General features: G+C 31.5%; 2 protein-coding genes across 5 annotated transcripts in view; one reads left to right on the top strand and one right to left on the bottom strand.

Annotated features, from left to right (window-relative positions):
• Window positions 1-309: 309 nt before the first annotated feature.
• Window positions 310-8,468, bottom strand: LOC143068373 (uridine diphosphate glucose pyrophosphatase NUDT14-like). Of its 3 annotated transcripts, none has more exons than XM_076242376.1 (5): window positions 8,234-8,468; window positions 5,984-6,027; window positions 2,659-2,723; window positions 1,931-2,144; window positions 310-669 (listed from the first exon to the last, which is right to left on the bottom strand). In XM_076242376.1, exons 1-5 carry the CDS (start codon window positions 8,312-8,314, stop codon window positions 426-428), a joined length of 648 nt encoding a protein of 215 aa, XP_076098491.1. In that variant the 5' UTR covers window positions 8,315-8,468; the 3' UTR covers window positions 310-425. The 3 variants fall into 3 exon arrangements, with proteins under 3 accessions (XP_076098491.1, XP_076098492.1, XP_076098493.1); XM_076242377.1 differs by lacking the exon at window positions 5,984-6,027 and adding an exon at window positions 6,553-6,596 and having other exon boundaries at window positions 8,234-8,390; XM_076242378.1 differs by lacking the exon at window positions 8,234-8,468 and adding an exon at window positions 6,553-6,573.
• Window positions 8,446-13,190, top strand: part of LOC143068372 (E3 ubiquitin-protein ligase UBR2-like) — a 56,169-nt gene continuing 51,424 nt past the window's right edge. For both annotated transcript variants that reach the window (XM_076242375.1, XM_076242374.1), the window contains exons 1-3: window positions 8,446-8,548; window positions 11,059-11,321; window positions 12,168-12,246. In XM_076242375.1, coding sequence (XP_076098490.1) covers window positions 8,492-8,548; window positions 11,059-11,321; window positions 12,168-12,246 — 399 coding nt within the window. In that variant the 5' untranslated portion in view covers window positions 8,446-8,491. The remainder of the gene's footprint in view (window positions 8,549-11,058; window positions 11,322-12,167; window positions 12,247-13,190) is intronic.

The following is a 13,190-nucleotide window of genomic DNA, read 5'->3' as shown; positions in this document are numbered from 1 at the left end:
TATCAATCTCGCTACCAAAAATGTGGATATCACAGAGGCAATTGAGTAATAGAAAGAAAGACAACATCATTGCTTAAATTTCCACAGCCCATAGGAACATATGGACATACATAAAGAATGACAAGGGTTTAAACACTTAATGCCCACTTCACTGTGGCGGGGCAAGAAGCTGTCAAACAAATCTGTTTGCATGAACAATGGAGAAAAAAGAAACTGTCATAGACATAGGTAAAGGTTTTTCACTGAGTAATAATTCATGAAAATTATGACATTTTATGTTAATTTAACCAAAAATCCATAACTTGTAAAATCAATATAAAATGCTGCTTTTATTCAATAAAACACATTTATAAAGAAATAAAGATGATTTGCATTAAAGTAGTTGATTTGTAGAATTCTCATTATAACCTATGACAATTTGTTGGTCAAATTTTCGAGGAATAATGTTTATTTTTATGCTGAAAGAACCATAATACAGCAAACATCATTCCTACAGGTTTGTTTACATTATCATCCATGGCAAAGTCCATAGCTTCTGAAACAGGTATATCTACAACATCTATCATTTCTCCCTCTTCCTTTACTCCTCCTCCTTGAGATACCCTCATGGCATCTGTCACTTCAGCAAAGTACATAGTTTGTAAAGCTCCACTAGTTCCAACACCACCTCTAAAAAAGACAATGATATAAAATTATCTTGCATTAGTTTGACCACAACTGTACCGACATGAAACATATCCCCAGAACAAATTGTAGACTTGGCATCACAATATATCAAGCAAATGAACCCCAAAAAACTGTGAAAGTATTCAGTAGCTCCAGAAAAGTAAGCACTTTCTGCTCCTTTACTGACATGTGATGTTTTTCATGCATGTGATGTCTGTCATGCTAAAACTTGGTAAGTTACAATTATAATAAGTTAAAAAATTTGCTTTGCTGAGGGCAGCCTGATGCAACCGCAGAGGTTGAATCCTGAACAGTTGGAGCAAATTTGGACACAATATTCAAGCTTGATACTGTCTGAATTTGGATTGTGACAAAAATTATGACATAACATAGGTTTCTGACACAAAATAATTATGGTCAATGATCATACAAATGTATTGCGCAATACAGACAAAACAAAATGTGAAAAAAAAAGTATGAATTCCCTTAAAAATTTGGAAAAAAAATCCCCCCTCCCATTCCCCAACTTTCTGAAACACCCCTTGGAGCAATAACCTCAAAACTCAATCCCAGCCTTTCCTTTGTAGTATGGAACCTTGTAGTACAATTTCAGAGAGATTCAAACACTTAAACACAAGTTATTGTCTGGAAACTAGTAAAATGCTTGTTTTTAGACCCATTTTAGCCCTTAATTCCTAAACTTTAGGCCCCATGACCCCTAAAATGAATCCCAACCTTCAACTTGTGGTATAATTTCAGAGCAATCGAAATACTTATACACAAGTTATTATCCTGAAACTAGAAAAATGCTTGTTTTGGGTCCCTAATTCCTAAACAGTTGGGATCATCATCCCCTAAAATCAATCCCTACCTTCCTTTTGTGGTATTGTACCTTTTTCAAATATTTCATAGAGATCCATTCACTTAAACTAAAGTTATTGTCCAGAAACCAATGTTTCTTCAAACGACGATGCAGATGACAAAGTCAACATCATACCATTATACGATCCCCCAAAAAATTTGCGGTTATATAATAATTTATAATGCTCAAATATATATTAAGCTTGAAGAACTGAAAAGTAAGGTTGCAATTCCCAATTGCAAAGATGACTCAGACATCTTAGTAGGCCCTTTTGATTTTATACATTTTATGTTTATCCATATTTCAATCCTTTGGTTATAATGAATATATAACATGCCAAATGACATTAGTATCTTGTGTTAAAATTGAATTTGTTATTCCAAAATATTATTAAACACTAACCTACAAGAGCACATTCTTTCGAGTTTATCTAGAGGCACTTTATACCCACACTCCTCCAATAACTCTCCCTGAGCTATTTGTTCCAAACTGGTATCTTTATCTACGATACCCGCACAAAGTTCATAGGTTAAACCTAAATTAGGTGGATTTTCCTCATGTTTAATAACCCGTTGTCCCTCCACTTCTGACACTTTGGAACTGCACAGGTATACAGCTGAAAAAGATACACAACAAGATATAAATTCCTTCTCATCAAATATACAGCTTTGCGTGAAATAGAGTTTCAAAATCCTACATTTTCATTACTTTGTATTATTTCTCAAAAGGCTTAAACTCGTGTAAAAATCTTCAATTGTATTATTTGCAAGTCTCCTTCAATGATGCCAATATGAATCGTTCATTAAATTTTCATATAGTTAGCTAAAAAAAAACCAAAATATTATAAAACAAACACTTAATTCATATTGTACAATGGGAGATAACTCAGTAATCTCCTAGTCAATGCATTAAAAATTAAGAATCACCTCAATGAAAAATCAGTTCAAAATTTGAAATTATGATCAATTTCAATACTTATCCAACACTTTTGTTTGGGTATAGGTTTTGGAAAATTTTGTCCACTTGAAATTATGGTTAAAAAGAAAATTCATGTCATTATCTACTTTTTGTGTCTGAGATTTATTTAATTAAATTTAATTTAAATGTAATTAAATGTACAAAAATCTTACCAGGTCTGAACTGTTTAACAAACACCAAGACATGTCTTGTTACATTGTAGATGAGGATCACAACACTGGAAAAAGAAATCATAAAACTGCTTTATAACATGAACAACTATGTTGTTAACTTGTCCAACAAGCATACCATAAAAATCAAACGTTTGACATAAACTATTTCAACTCTTCATTGTAATGATATTTATTGGATAAAATTTGACTTAGAAATTGTTCTAATTCTGATGATGATGTAAATATTTTGCTATATTTTCGAAAATATTGGCTTAATTTGTCAAAAATAAAGAAGCAAGTTCACAGGTTGTTTTAGACAAAACAAAATGTCTACCCACAGTCTCCAGGGGCGGATCCAGGATTTTGGAAAGGGGGGGGGGGGGGGGGGGGGGTGAAGTAACTAAAAATCGCGGAGCGAAGTGAGGCGAAAAATTTTTGGAACCTTTTTTAGACTAGAAACATAAAATAAAGGTAAAATGTACTTTTTAAACGGTTCTTGACTTCGGGCATGTATATTTTATATTTGCTGTAAAATGTACGGGTTGGACATTTCTTATGCCGTATTCTCCATATTAATTGTCTATTATAAAATGATGGGATGATTCAAAGCTATGTACTAATATATTTGATGTGGGACTTGCCAGTTAAAAATTGACACGGAAAATTCTAGTTTGTTGTATGTTTAGTTAGTATCAAGATATACGCCGGGCTATTCCGAATGAAATTTACAATACGACCGACACGAGTTAAGAAACAAACAGACAATTTTTATCGAAATGTTTGATAGAAATGTTTCTGCCAACAAGGAAAGAGAGGGGTTTCCAAATCAACCAAAGGCTACGAATGAGTCTGAAATGACAACAAATTTATGAATGACGGTCGAAAAATGGAGACATTAAGGCAACATCCATCAGGCAGGTTGCAATCGGGCCTTGAACAAAGTATTCAATAAATCAATTCGGCGAAACAGACATTCCGGTCAGATATGCAAAACCTCGGCCACCGAAAAATTACGCCCGTTTATTAATCATCATGTTCATTTAATTCTAAAAAAAATCTGTTGGAAATTTTGGTTTAAAATGGCAAAAAGGTAGACAAGATTATTGTTTTCAATCCTGATACGACAAGATTTTTATACGCCCGTCGTCTTTTAGACGGGACGTATTATGGTATATCGTTGTCTGTCCGTCCGTCTGTCCGTCCGTCCGTCTGTCCATCCGTCCGTCGTCCACACTTCGGACAATAACTCAAAAACACTTTCACCAATTTCCATGAAACTCAAGAATTGTTTATATCTATTGACGTAAGCTCCCTTTCGTTTTTTTTTTAATTTCAGATTTTAAGTTTTGGATTTATGGGGCTTTATTCATAAAAAAGGGGGGATTTTCAACACTTCGGACAATAACTCAAAAAGGCTTTCACCAATGTCCATGAAACTTTGGTGAATTGTTTATATCTATTGATGTAAGCTCCCTTTCAATTTTTATAAATTTCAGATTTTAAGTTTTGGATTTATGGGGCTTTATCATAAAAAAAGGGGGATTTTCAACACTTCGTACAATAACTCAAAAAGGCTTTCACCAATGTCCATGAAACTTTGGTGAATTGTTTATATCTATTGATGTAAGCTCCCTTTCAATTTTTATAAATTTCAGATTTTAAGTTTTGGATTTATAGGTCATTATGCATACCATATGATTCTTATGCATACCATAAGAAAAAGCCCCATAAATCCAATTCATAAGAAAAAGGGGGATTTTCAACACTTCGGACAATAACTCAAAAAGGCTTTCACCAATGTCCATGAAACTTTGGTGAATTGTTTATATCTATTGATGTAAGCTCCCTTTCAATTTTTTATAAATTTCAGATTTTACATTTCCGTGTTATGAATTTTTATGCTTAAAAAAGGGGGGATTTTCCAATTTTGGGACAATAACTAACACTTTAACAAAATTTTATGCAACTTTGATAAATTGTTTAGATCTATTGACATAAGCTCCCTTTCCATTTTTATAAATTTTAGATTTTACGTTTTCTTAAGTAATGAATTTTTATACTTAAAAAAGGGGATTTTATGAAACTTTGGTGAATATATTAATGTAACATCCCTTTTGATATGTATATATATTTCTAGTTGATCATATAAATTCATTTAAAGCATAAAAGACAAGTTAAAAAAGCAACGGGCATATCATGCGCTAAAGCGCAGCCCTTTATTTGTTTAAGGCAAAAAGAGTGTCAGAACTTTTCCTCTCATACATCTCAGACTGCCCCCTTAAATCAAATGGTCCGTACCTTAGATCTTAAGCTTACTGACAGAGGATCATTATTCATATGTTATTAATAGGCTTGGCCGTGTAAATAATATTGCTATGGAACTTTTTTGTTCCTGATATTATAATAGAGTATTACTTTCTTTTTGGTGGAATTGTGAAATAAAAGTCAGTACATTCTTGCTCAATCCTTGTCTCTTTGAAGGTGTCATTCTTGTCACCCTCAGCATAAGCAATTTGTTACTTTAATTTGATTTTCAAATTGACATGGTGACGTTTTTTCGACGCACTGGTTTACTCCACCGTAGCGAATCACAGGACTTTGACATTACCAATAATATATTACAGTAAATACAAGCGAAAAATATCTTTACAATTAAATAATTGCCACATAAAAACTAAATACACGGGAAATATCAAAGTTCACGAAGTCTTGTCTGATTAATCTTTTACAAAAAAAAAAAAAAAAAAAAAAAGTCCAAGCAAAAGGGGGGGCGTACGCCCTCTACACCCCTCTCTGGATCCGCCACTGGTCTCTCCTATGATACAACAAGTCAATGAAATGTTTTAAGATATTATTACAAAATAATCACATTTCATGTATGTTTCATTATAAATTGTTATTATGATTGGCTAATATCTATCTCATGTCATTCTGAAATCAACCTTCCTTACAAAATGAAATGTAACTTTCATTATGACACAGGTAAATAAAAGAAAAACTTGATAGAAAACATGTTTTCATTGTCCTGCCAAAAAAATGTAATTATTAGTATTGAATGCTTCTTTCTTTAAGTAATTTTAAAGGGTGGTAATAGCATTGATTGTGCACACATTTTTAGAATGAAGTGCTTTCTCACTTTATACAAAAGGTACTTCGGTCGACACTTGTACACAACAAATTAACAAAAAAAAACATATAATAAGAAAAATATTCACATTTCTGAGAATAATTTTCACTGTATTTTTCAATTTAATGCAAAATGTGCCGAGTTTATAAATAAAGGTTTTCTTGAAATAAAATGAAGAGCTATTGTAATAATCCCTACCTATCATGAACTTTCATTGCATCCCAAATCTTTTTTATTCCATTCTAAACAAATATAAACAAACATAATATTGTTACTCAACTTATGTAATTTGTATAAAAGACATTAAGATTATTTATGATGTATTCTTATAGAGATATTGTGTAATCTATCAAAATATTATCCGTCATCCCCTACATTGCATACATGTTTACTGAAGTAAACATAAAATGTTTTAAGGAGCTTGCATTGCCTGCCTTGTCAAATGCTTTTACATGTACCTGACATATATAATAATGACCCACAATACTTTACTAATAAAGTGGAGATCAGTTCATTAAAAAGTGTCTTAAATAACAAAATTTACCTCCAACCATGTAGAGCACCTGTTTTTTTCATGACTGAAAACCAAGTAGGATGCTAGGCTACATTGATTCCAGGTTAAGAGCGGTTTTTCTTTCTTTAATCTAATACCAAATTAAGGGAACATCACTGACCAATAAAGTCATCAATTAAATGAATAATTTTGATTTGTTTTTCCCATTTCTAAATTATATGCAAGTAGATAATGAAGGAGTACAGTAACTTACTCTTCATGGTCCCATATTAAATCTACTGTCTTTTTCTTTAAATTCTACCAAATATAATATAATATTATTTGAGAACCTTTCGTCATCATATAAATATAAGTAAACTTATTAAAATTTTGGTAGATTAAAATTCTATACAATTTTAATAATAAGTTCTGTTGCAAACATACTGCATGTATCTCGCTATCACAGGAACACTTGTTCAGGGAATGATGTTAAGGTTTTGGCAATGTTAGCCAACAGGTTAGATTTTGTAGCCAATATATGTAGTTCTATACAAGAAAAGCAGAAACTTTAGGAGCCCACAACAAATTTTAGGGGCAATTGTTGAATGGGCCCCTGCTAATTTCAAACCCTGTTGTTGTTCCCATAATTTTTTCCGGGAGATTTTAGAAAAAGATTTCTTCATATTTGGACAAAAAGTTAGGACACTCAAGCCGGTTTGACAAAAATAAATTTTATCTAATTATGGTTTAATGGAATAAATCTGTATTTAGAATATATAGCATGTTCAGAAAATGAATTATCAATTCTTAATCTATGTTATACAAGAAGCATGACTTGTACTAACCATGCTTACTAACATGACTAACATTGATTTTGTTTTTAATGAATATTAAATATGTATTGCTTTACAGTTATGCATACTTGTTGGACTACTGTCCATACTTATATTTTGGCATTGTACAAGGCCTCGTTTTTCTTTGAATGTTCATTTCTTGTTAACACTTAATCCCTTTGAGTTGTATGGAATGATATTAAAGTGATAAAAAACATGATTTTAAATGTTTATTGTAATGAGTAGTGATGAGCTTTGAAAAACACTTAATTTATTTTTCTTCAATCAATTAGATATCTTGGTGTAAACATCACAAGTAACCTACACTGGGAAAACTCATTAAACATGTTAAAGAAATCTTTAATAAAACATACAGAACACTGAGATTAATAATGTATCACCCGCAAGTAAAATTACAAGCATACAAAGACTTATAGGACCTGTCCTTGAATATTCAAGTGCTGCCTGGGATCTTTATCAAATATATCTCCAGAAAAAAATTATAAAATATCAAAAAAAGAGTGGCCTGCTTTATTTCATTAAATTTATAGAGATTGTGAATCCTGACATGACTGATCAATGACAGCAATTCTAAAACTTTAACAGCTCAATTTACCATCATTAAAAGATAGAGGAACACAGAGTAGGCTAATACTTCTGCATAAAGGACTAAACAACAAAACTTATATGCAAAAACTAAGAGAGCAATTGGACAAATTACCAAATCCATGCAAAAACATCATTTTCTCAGACTGCCAACCAGATCAGACTCACTCAAAATTAGCTTCATATCAAATACCATTTAGGACGGGACCTCAATGACAAAATTGAATCTTTAACAGACTAAGTAACTATTAAAGATCATTTGACATTTGCAGATTATTGTTAGGGAGGAGAGTATTTAGACTAATCGCTATATATGTGAGTTATTGACCAACATGGTAGTTATATGCAATGTGCATAAACAAACATGAATGGGAATGTCAAAAATAAGTCTTGCACGTAAGTGTACGATTGTAAGAGGAAATCAGTTATAAAATGTCTATAATGTTTGAAATTCATTGTTTGCAATTTTCTAGTCTTTTGGCACTATAATGAATATTTGACTGATGTCATTAGTACCTGTTGATATGTTAGTCTTATTGGTTTGATATATGTTGATTTTTCGCAATCAGCAATTGTGACATCTGATATTTTATCCATATTTCAAAGTTTTGCTTATATAATAAGTGCTGAAGTGGTCTACTTTCAGTTTCCCAGTGCATATGTACTTTATCATGATCAGTTTAATGTTTGTCGAGTACCGAGTTTACGTGAAAATTCCAAGCGTCTCAATTACCAAGTTTCGTTGTAACGATATCCTGTCAAAATAATGGGAAAATGGCGTTGAAATTACCTTTACAAGCACCAGAATTTTGTCAAAATACACTGTTAAAGGTATGTATTGCTGTTTAAAAAGTCATAATTTATTCATTCAATATTCTTGTTAATCTATATATCGTTTCAAAGTATATGTTTTCCGAGATTTGCGCAGTTGGCACACAAACAAGATACCGTGTATAATTTTGTTATTTCTTTTTTATCTGTCAATATATGTGTACTGTGCTAGAGAAGAATTAACAGTAAAAATCTTGAACAGTCAAGCCTCAAATTTTGGTCTTAAAAGGCTAGCAATTTACTTTGCTGTAGTCACTTAAACAAACCATTTTTTTCATGGTGTGCATATAAATATTCAGGTTGTACACATGGGTTCAACATATGCTATGAAATGTATGTTTATAGGGCTGAAATAATATATATTTATCAATGATTATATTTGGATTTTTATTGCAAAGAACCAATTTATTTTGTATTGTTTGGAACATTTTTGATTCTTCAATCCTAAAATACACATCACCGCACATGCCACCTGGCCATACAAATTGTCAATCTTGCAAAACATGTTAATAAAATTTTGGTTAAGCAGGCATCTAACAGTCAGTTTTAGTAACTCCAACAAGCTTATGTTTAACTACATTGTATATTATATAATTGTTTTTCCCCACATACAATGCATTCGGGGGGGGGGATAGGAATAACGAACAACCATCTGTCTAAAATCGGTAGGTCTTTTCACCACCGAACACTGCCGAACACAACAAAAGTTTATTATTTTGACTTTTATCGTTATCAATGTGGATAAAATATAATATTCAAGTTATTAATTCAACAAATCAGAAAATTACAAGTCCAAATATCTATAGAAAACAGAACGGAAGAGTCTATAGCACCCCACTTTTTGAACTCTGCTGACCCTCATGGACACCTTAAATTTACTTTTTCCAATTTTTTCTTCTTCTAACTCTTCTATAAAATAGTTGTACCAATAATTTTTAAAAGAGAAAAATATAAAAATCTAACCAATGAACAGATCGAGGATACTTGAACAGATTACTAAATATGAATATATTTGAATTTTATAACACACACAACGTTATCCGGAAAGTGATGGATCCGTAGACGTTTTTCCTTATATTGAATATCGATTTTAACATAAAAATGATGCCCATAAAAATCTAAAAATTAATTAAATTATATGTAATTTAATTTGTTTTATTGTATAATATCAAAGTTTCTAGTGATTGGTGTTTTTTTGGGGTGTGCGGTGGTGTTTGGTGGTGAAAAGACCCACCCCTAATCTTGTTAGCACTCACACGTGTACAATTCATGCTAAAAACATGTATATTTGAAACATATATCATACAATGTAGGTTTATATCAGCAATGTTTTGGTCAAGTTCAAAAATCAGTGCCAATCAATAGACAACTTTCGAATTCGATGCATTTCTGTCATAAAGTCTGGATTTAGGGAACATCATTCGTGCGTTTAGGTTTATATCAGCAATGTTTTGGTCAAGTTCAAAAATCAGTGCCAATCAATAGACAAACTTTCGAATTCGATGCATTTCTGTCATAAAGTCGGGGTTTAGGGAACATCATTCGTGCGTTAAGGGGCATCGTCACTTCCCTTCCAATGTTGAGTGAGTGGTTAAAAAACTGTAATACTATAGTGTACAAATTATTCAGCAAATTAAATTCTCATAATTGACAATCATTGCTGTCATTAGGGAATTGTGATTAAGTACTTATAAAACAAACATTATTTCTAGTTTATCCTGCACAATGACGATCTCTACAATGCTTGATAAATGTTAATATTGGAGGGACACATGTGATCCCCCTTAAAAGAGTTGAAAATTAATTTTATTGAAAATTGCATGGTATTTTCTCTTTTTTAAAGCCTTTATTTTTCTCAGATATTTAGAATAAATTATTTTAAGTTATTGCCCTTAGGCATATAAGATGTGCACAATGCAGGGGACAATGGAGCTCTGTTCTAACATACTGACTTTGAAATTTTTTTAATTTGATTTGACAGTCAAATCTTGTTGGATGAAGACATGTAAGATACATGTATATGTATGGCATTTTTGTCTCACAGAGAATGTTTTAATTAAATGTTGTGCGCACAATGTCTAAAACTCAATATAGATTAAATAAACGTAAAATTTATTTTGGTACATGTATACAACATGATTGTAAAATGCAAATGTTTGTCTGACCTTGAACTCTTTTTCATTATTCATTCTATTTCTATTTCACAGATACTGTAAGTTGTACATACATGTATGTAGGTCAACTGCATGAGGTCTTAGAACAAATATGAGGTGATCTGTCCATGACCTCATTTTCATGGTTTGTTAGTCTACCTTATATTTTCATTATTTAATACTAATGTATGTCATGCATGTTTCTCAGATATTTGTAATATCAGGTAACCATGAATCTTAATTATCTTATTATAATTTATATAAAATGGTCATACTATAATCATAGATTACATGTATGCTGCCCAGTGCCTTAATAAGCCATTGAACATCATTTAGACATATTAAATATTATTTCAGGAATGGAACCTGCAGTGTAGATCAGGAAATCTACTTTTAGCTCTACAGAAACACTGGAAAACATTTGCTTTAGTTGTCTTTGCCAATAACTATGAGACAAGCAAGGAAGATAGACTGGCAGAGAAATTTCTCTTGCGGCCTATGGAACATTTCTTGTGTAATGGTGACCCTGAAACAATCCTCAAGTCTTTAAAAGAAAAGGATCAACCGTCTCAACTCTGTGGCAAAGTATTTAAAAATGGTGAACCAACCTACTCATGCAGGTATATATTAATGATATAACGTAAAAGACACCCTTGTAAATTTCGAAAAAAGTTTCATCATAATATTAGTTCTGACATTGATTACTACATTTTCCTGTCAGGTGTGAACACAGACTAAAAGTGATAAGCAATCATTAGCCAACATCATCTTGAACAATTTAAATGGTAATTCAGAGGGCCCTTCAGATAATCATACAATATTGCAGTGACGTCACAGTTTTATAAACTAAAAAGCATTAGCAAAAACTAATTCTTGATGTCGATAAATAAATTTATTACATTGGTTGCAATGAATTACATTGATTTCCCAATTAGATAAAAACCGATAATTTCACATGTGAAATAAACGTGGTTATTTCACTCTCTGACGTCATACAACAATAGGCGTTGTCAAGACGTCGATAACGTCGGATCAAAACAAATTGTCAATGCGTAGGAAAAAGATTTTGTTCCTTACATTTTCTACATTAACTTCATAAAAAAAGCCAAATTTTGCCAATGTAATAAAAAGAATAACTAATCGCCGTATTTGAATATCAAAAATAAGACAACTTGTGACCGAACGCCGCTATGGATTAAACTCGTGCTGCGCACTCGTTTAATCCATGCGTCGTTCGGTCACGCGTTGTCTTATTTTTGATATTCAAATACGGCGATTAGTTATACTATAAATGATGTTAATGAAATAAGCGAAATTATTTCTGCACATTCTGTTTCATAACCTAAATTTAACATGTTTAAGACACCATTTCTGTCATTGGTCTTTCTGATTAGGACTTGAGTGGCAAATATGAGTGTTTACAGACCCTTGCATTCATGTCATGTATGGTATATGTATATTTACAGGGACTGTGCCAATGATAATACTTGTGTATTGTGTATTGACTGTTTCCAAAAAAGTGCTCACAAGAAACATAGATATAAGGTAAGAAATTGGTATAGACTCCATGATGACTAAGCATATAACAAATTGAAAAAAAATGGGAACTCACAAACTCAGCCTTATCAAATGTTAAATGTTTACAAAATTAGAAAGTTAAAAAATTCAAATCTAAAAAAAGATATTTTTATGAATATTGGTGTAAAATAGTTGATACTTACATATTTTGTAAACAAAATGTTAGATTCAGGAAAATTGGTTAACCTTGTATAAGACTATAATGCTTACTGTCTTTAAGCTTTTAATTGTTACATTTTGGTGCTTTTAATACATAGGATTTTATAAGTTATATTACGACTTGCTTGCGATTTTGATGCATATTTTAAAAACACCTGTAATAAATCACTAAATCAATTGAATGATAGCCAAATGCACAGTCGCAATGTGACATTATATTTAACCAATTATCAAGTGACATAGCATCAGAGCTGGGATTGCTGCTGTTTTGTGTTTGTTTGTTTTTTTACTTTGATTACATAACTAACTGACACTTTATCTAAATGTAGGTATACTAAATGGCGTTGAAAATGTTTAATTGTGTTTATTTTTGAGAAATATATTGTAAAACAGTTTCATGTTCAATTACAGATTCATGTGGTAAGATCTAAGAATCTTTTTTTTCTTCAAATTTTACTTCATGCTCATTATATAATAAATGTTTGATAGGTTCAAAGAGCTTCATGCAGCTGTTAAGGTTTTGAATAAGCTTTAGGTAACTGTTATTACTTTTAAATCAACTCTTTTTGTCTCTTTGTTTGTTGATATTTATGTTTCAAGCAAATCTTATAAGTCAAGACCTTTACAATTGATTATTACAGTTTAATGGTCGTCCCACTGTCTGAATCACTCTGTTCAGGCCTTAATAAAATTGCATATCATTGGTTTTTTTTTTACGTCAAATACATTGACCCAACCTTAAAAACTAACTG

The sequence above is a fragment of the Mytilus galloprovincialis genome, chromosome 3, assembly GCF_965363235.1.
Source record: "Mytilus galloprovincialis chromosome 3, xbMytGall1.hap1.1, whole genome shotgun sequence".
Lineage (NCBI taxonomy): Eukaryota > Metazoa > Mollusca > Bivalvia > Mytilida > Mytilidae > Mytilus > Mytilus galloprovincialis.
This window is presented reverse-complemented; position numbering and strand designations above follow the sequence as displayed.

Coding starts and splice junctions, on each gene's coding strand:
- LOC143068373 (XM_076242376.1), bottom strand. CDS start 8,314: ATGGATAAAATATCAGATGTCACAATTGCTGATTGCGAAAAATCAACA. Junction 6,028..8,233: donor TAAGACTAACATATCAACAG/GTACTAATGACA, acceptor ATATTTGTTTAG/AATGGAATAAAAAAGATTTG. Junction 670..1,930: donor GAAAGAATGTGCTCTTGTAG/GTTAGTGTTTAA, acceptor TGTCTTTTTTAG/AGGTGGTGTTGGAACTAGTG.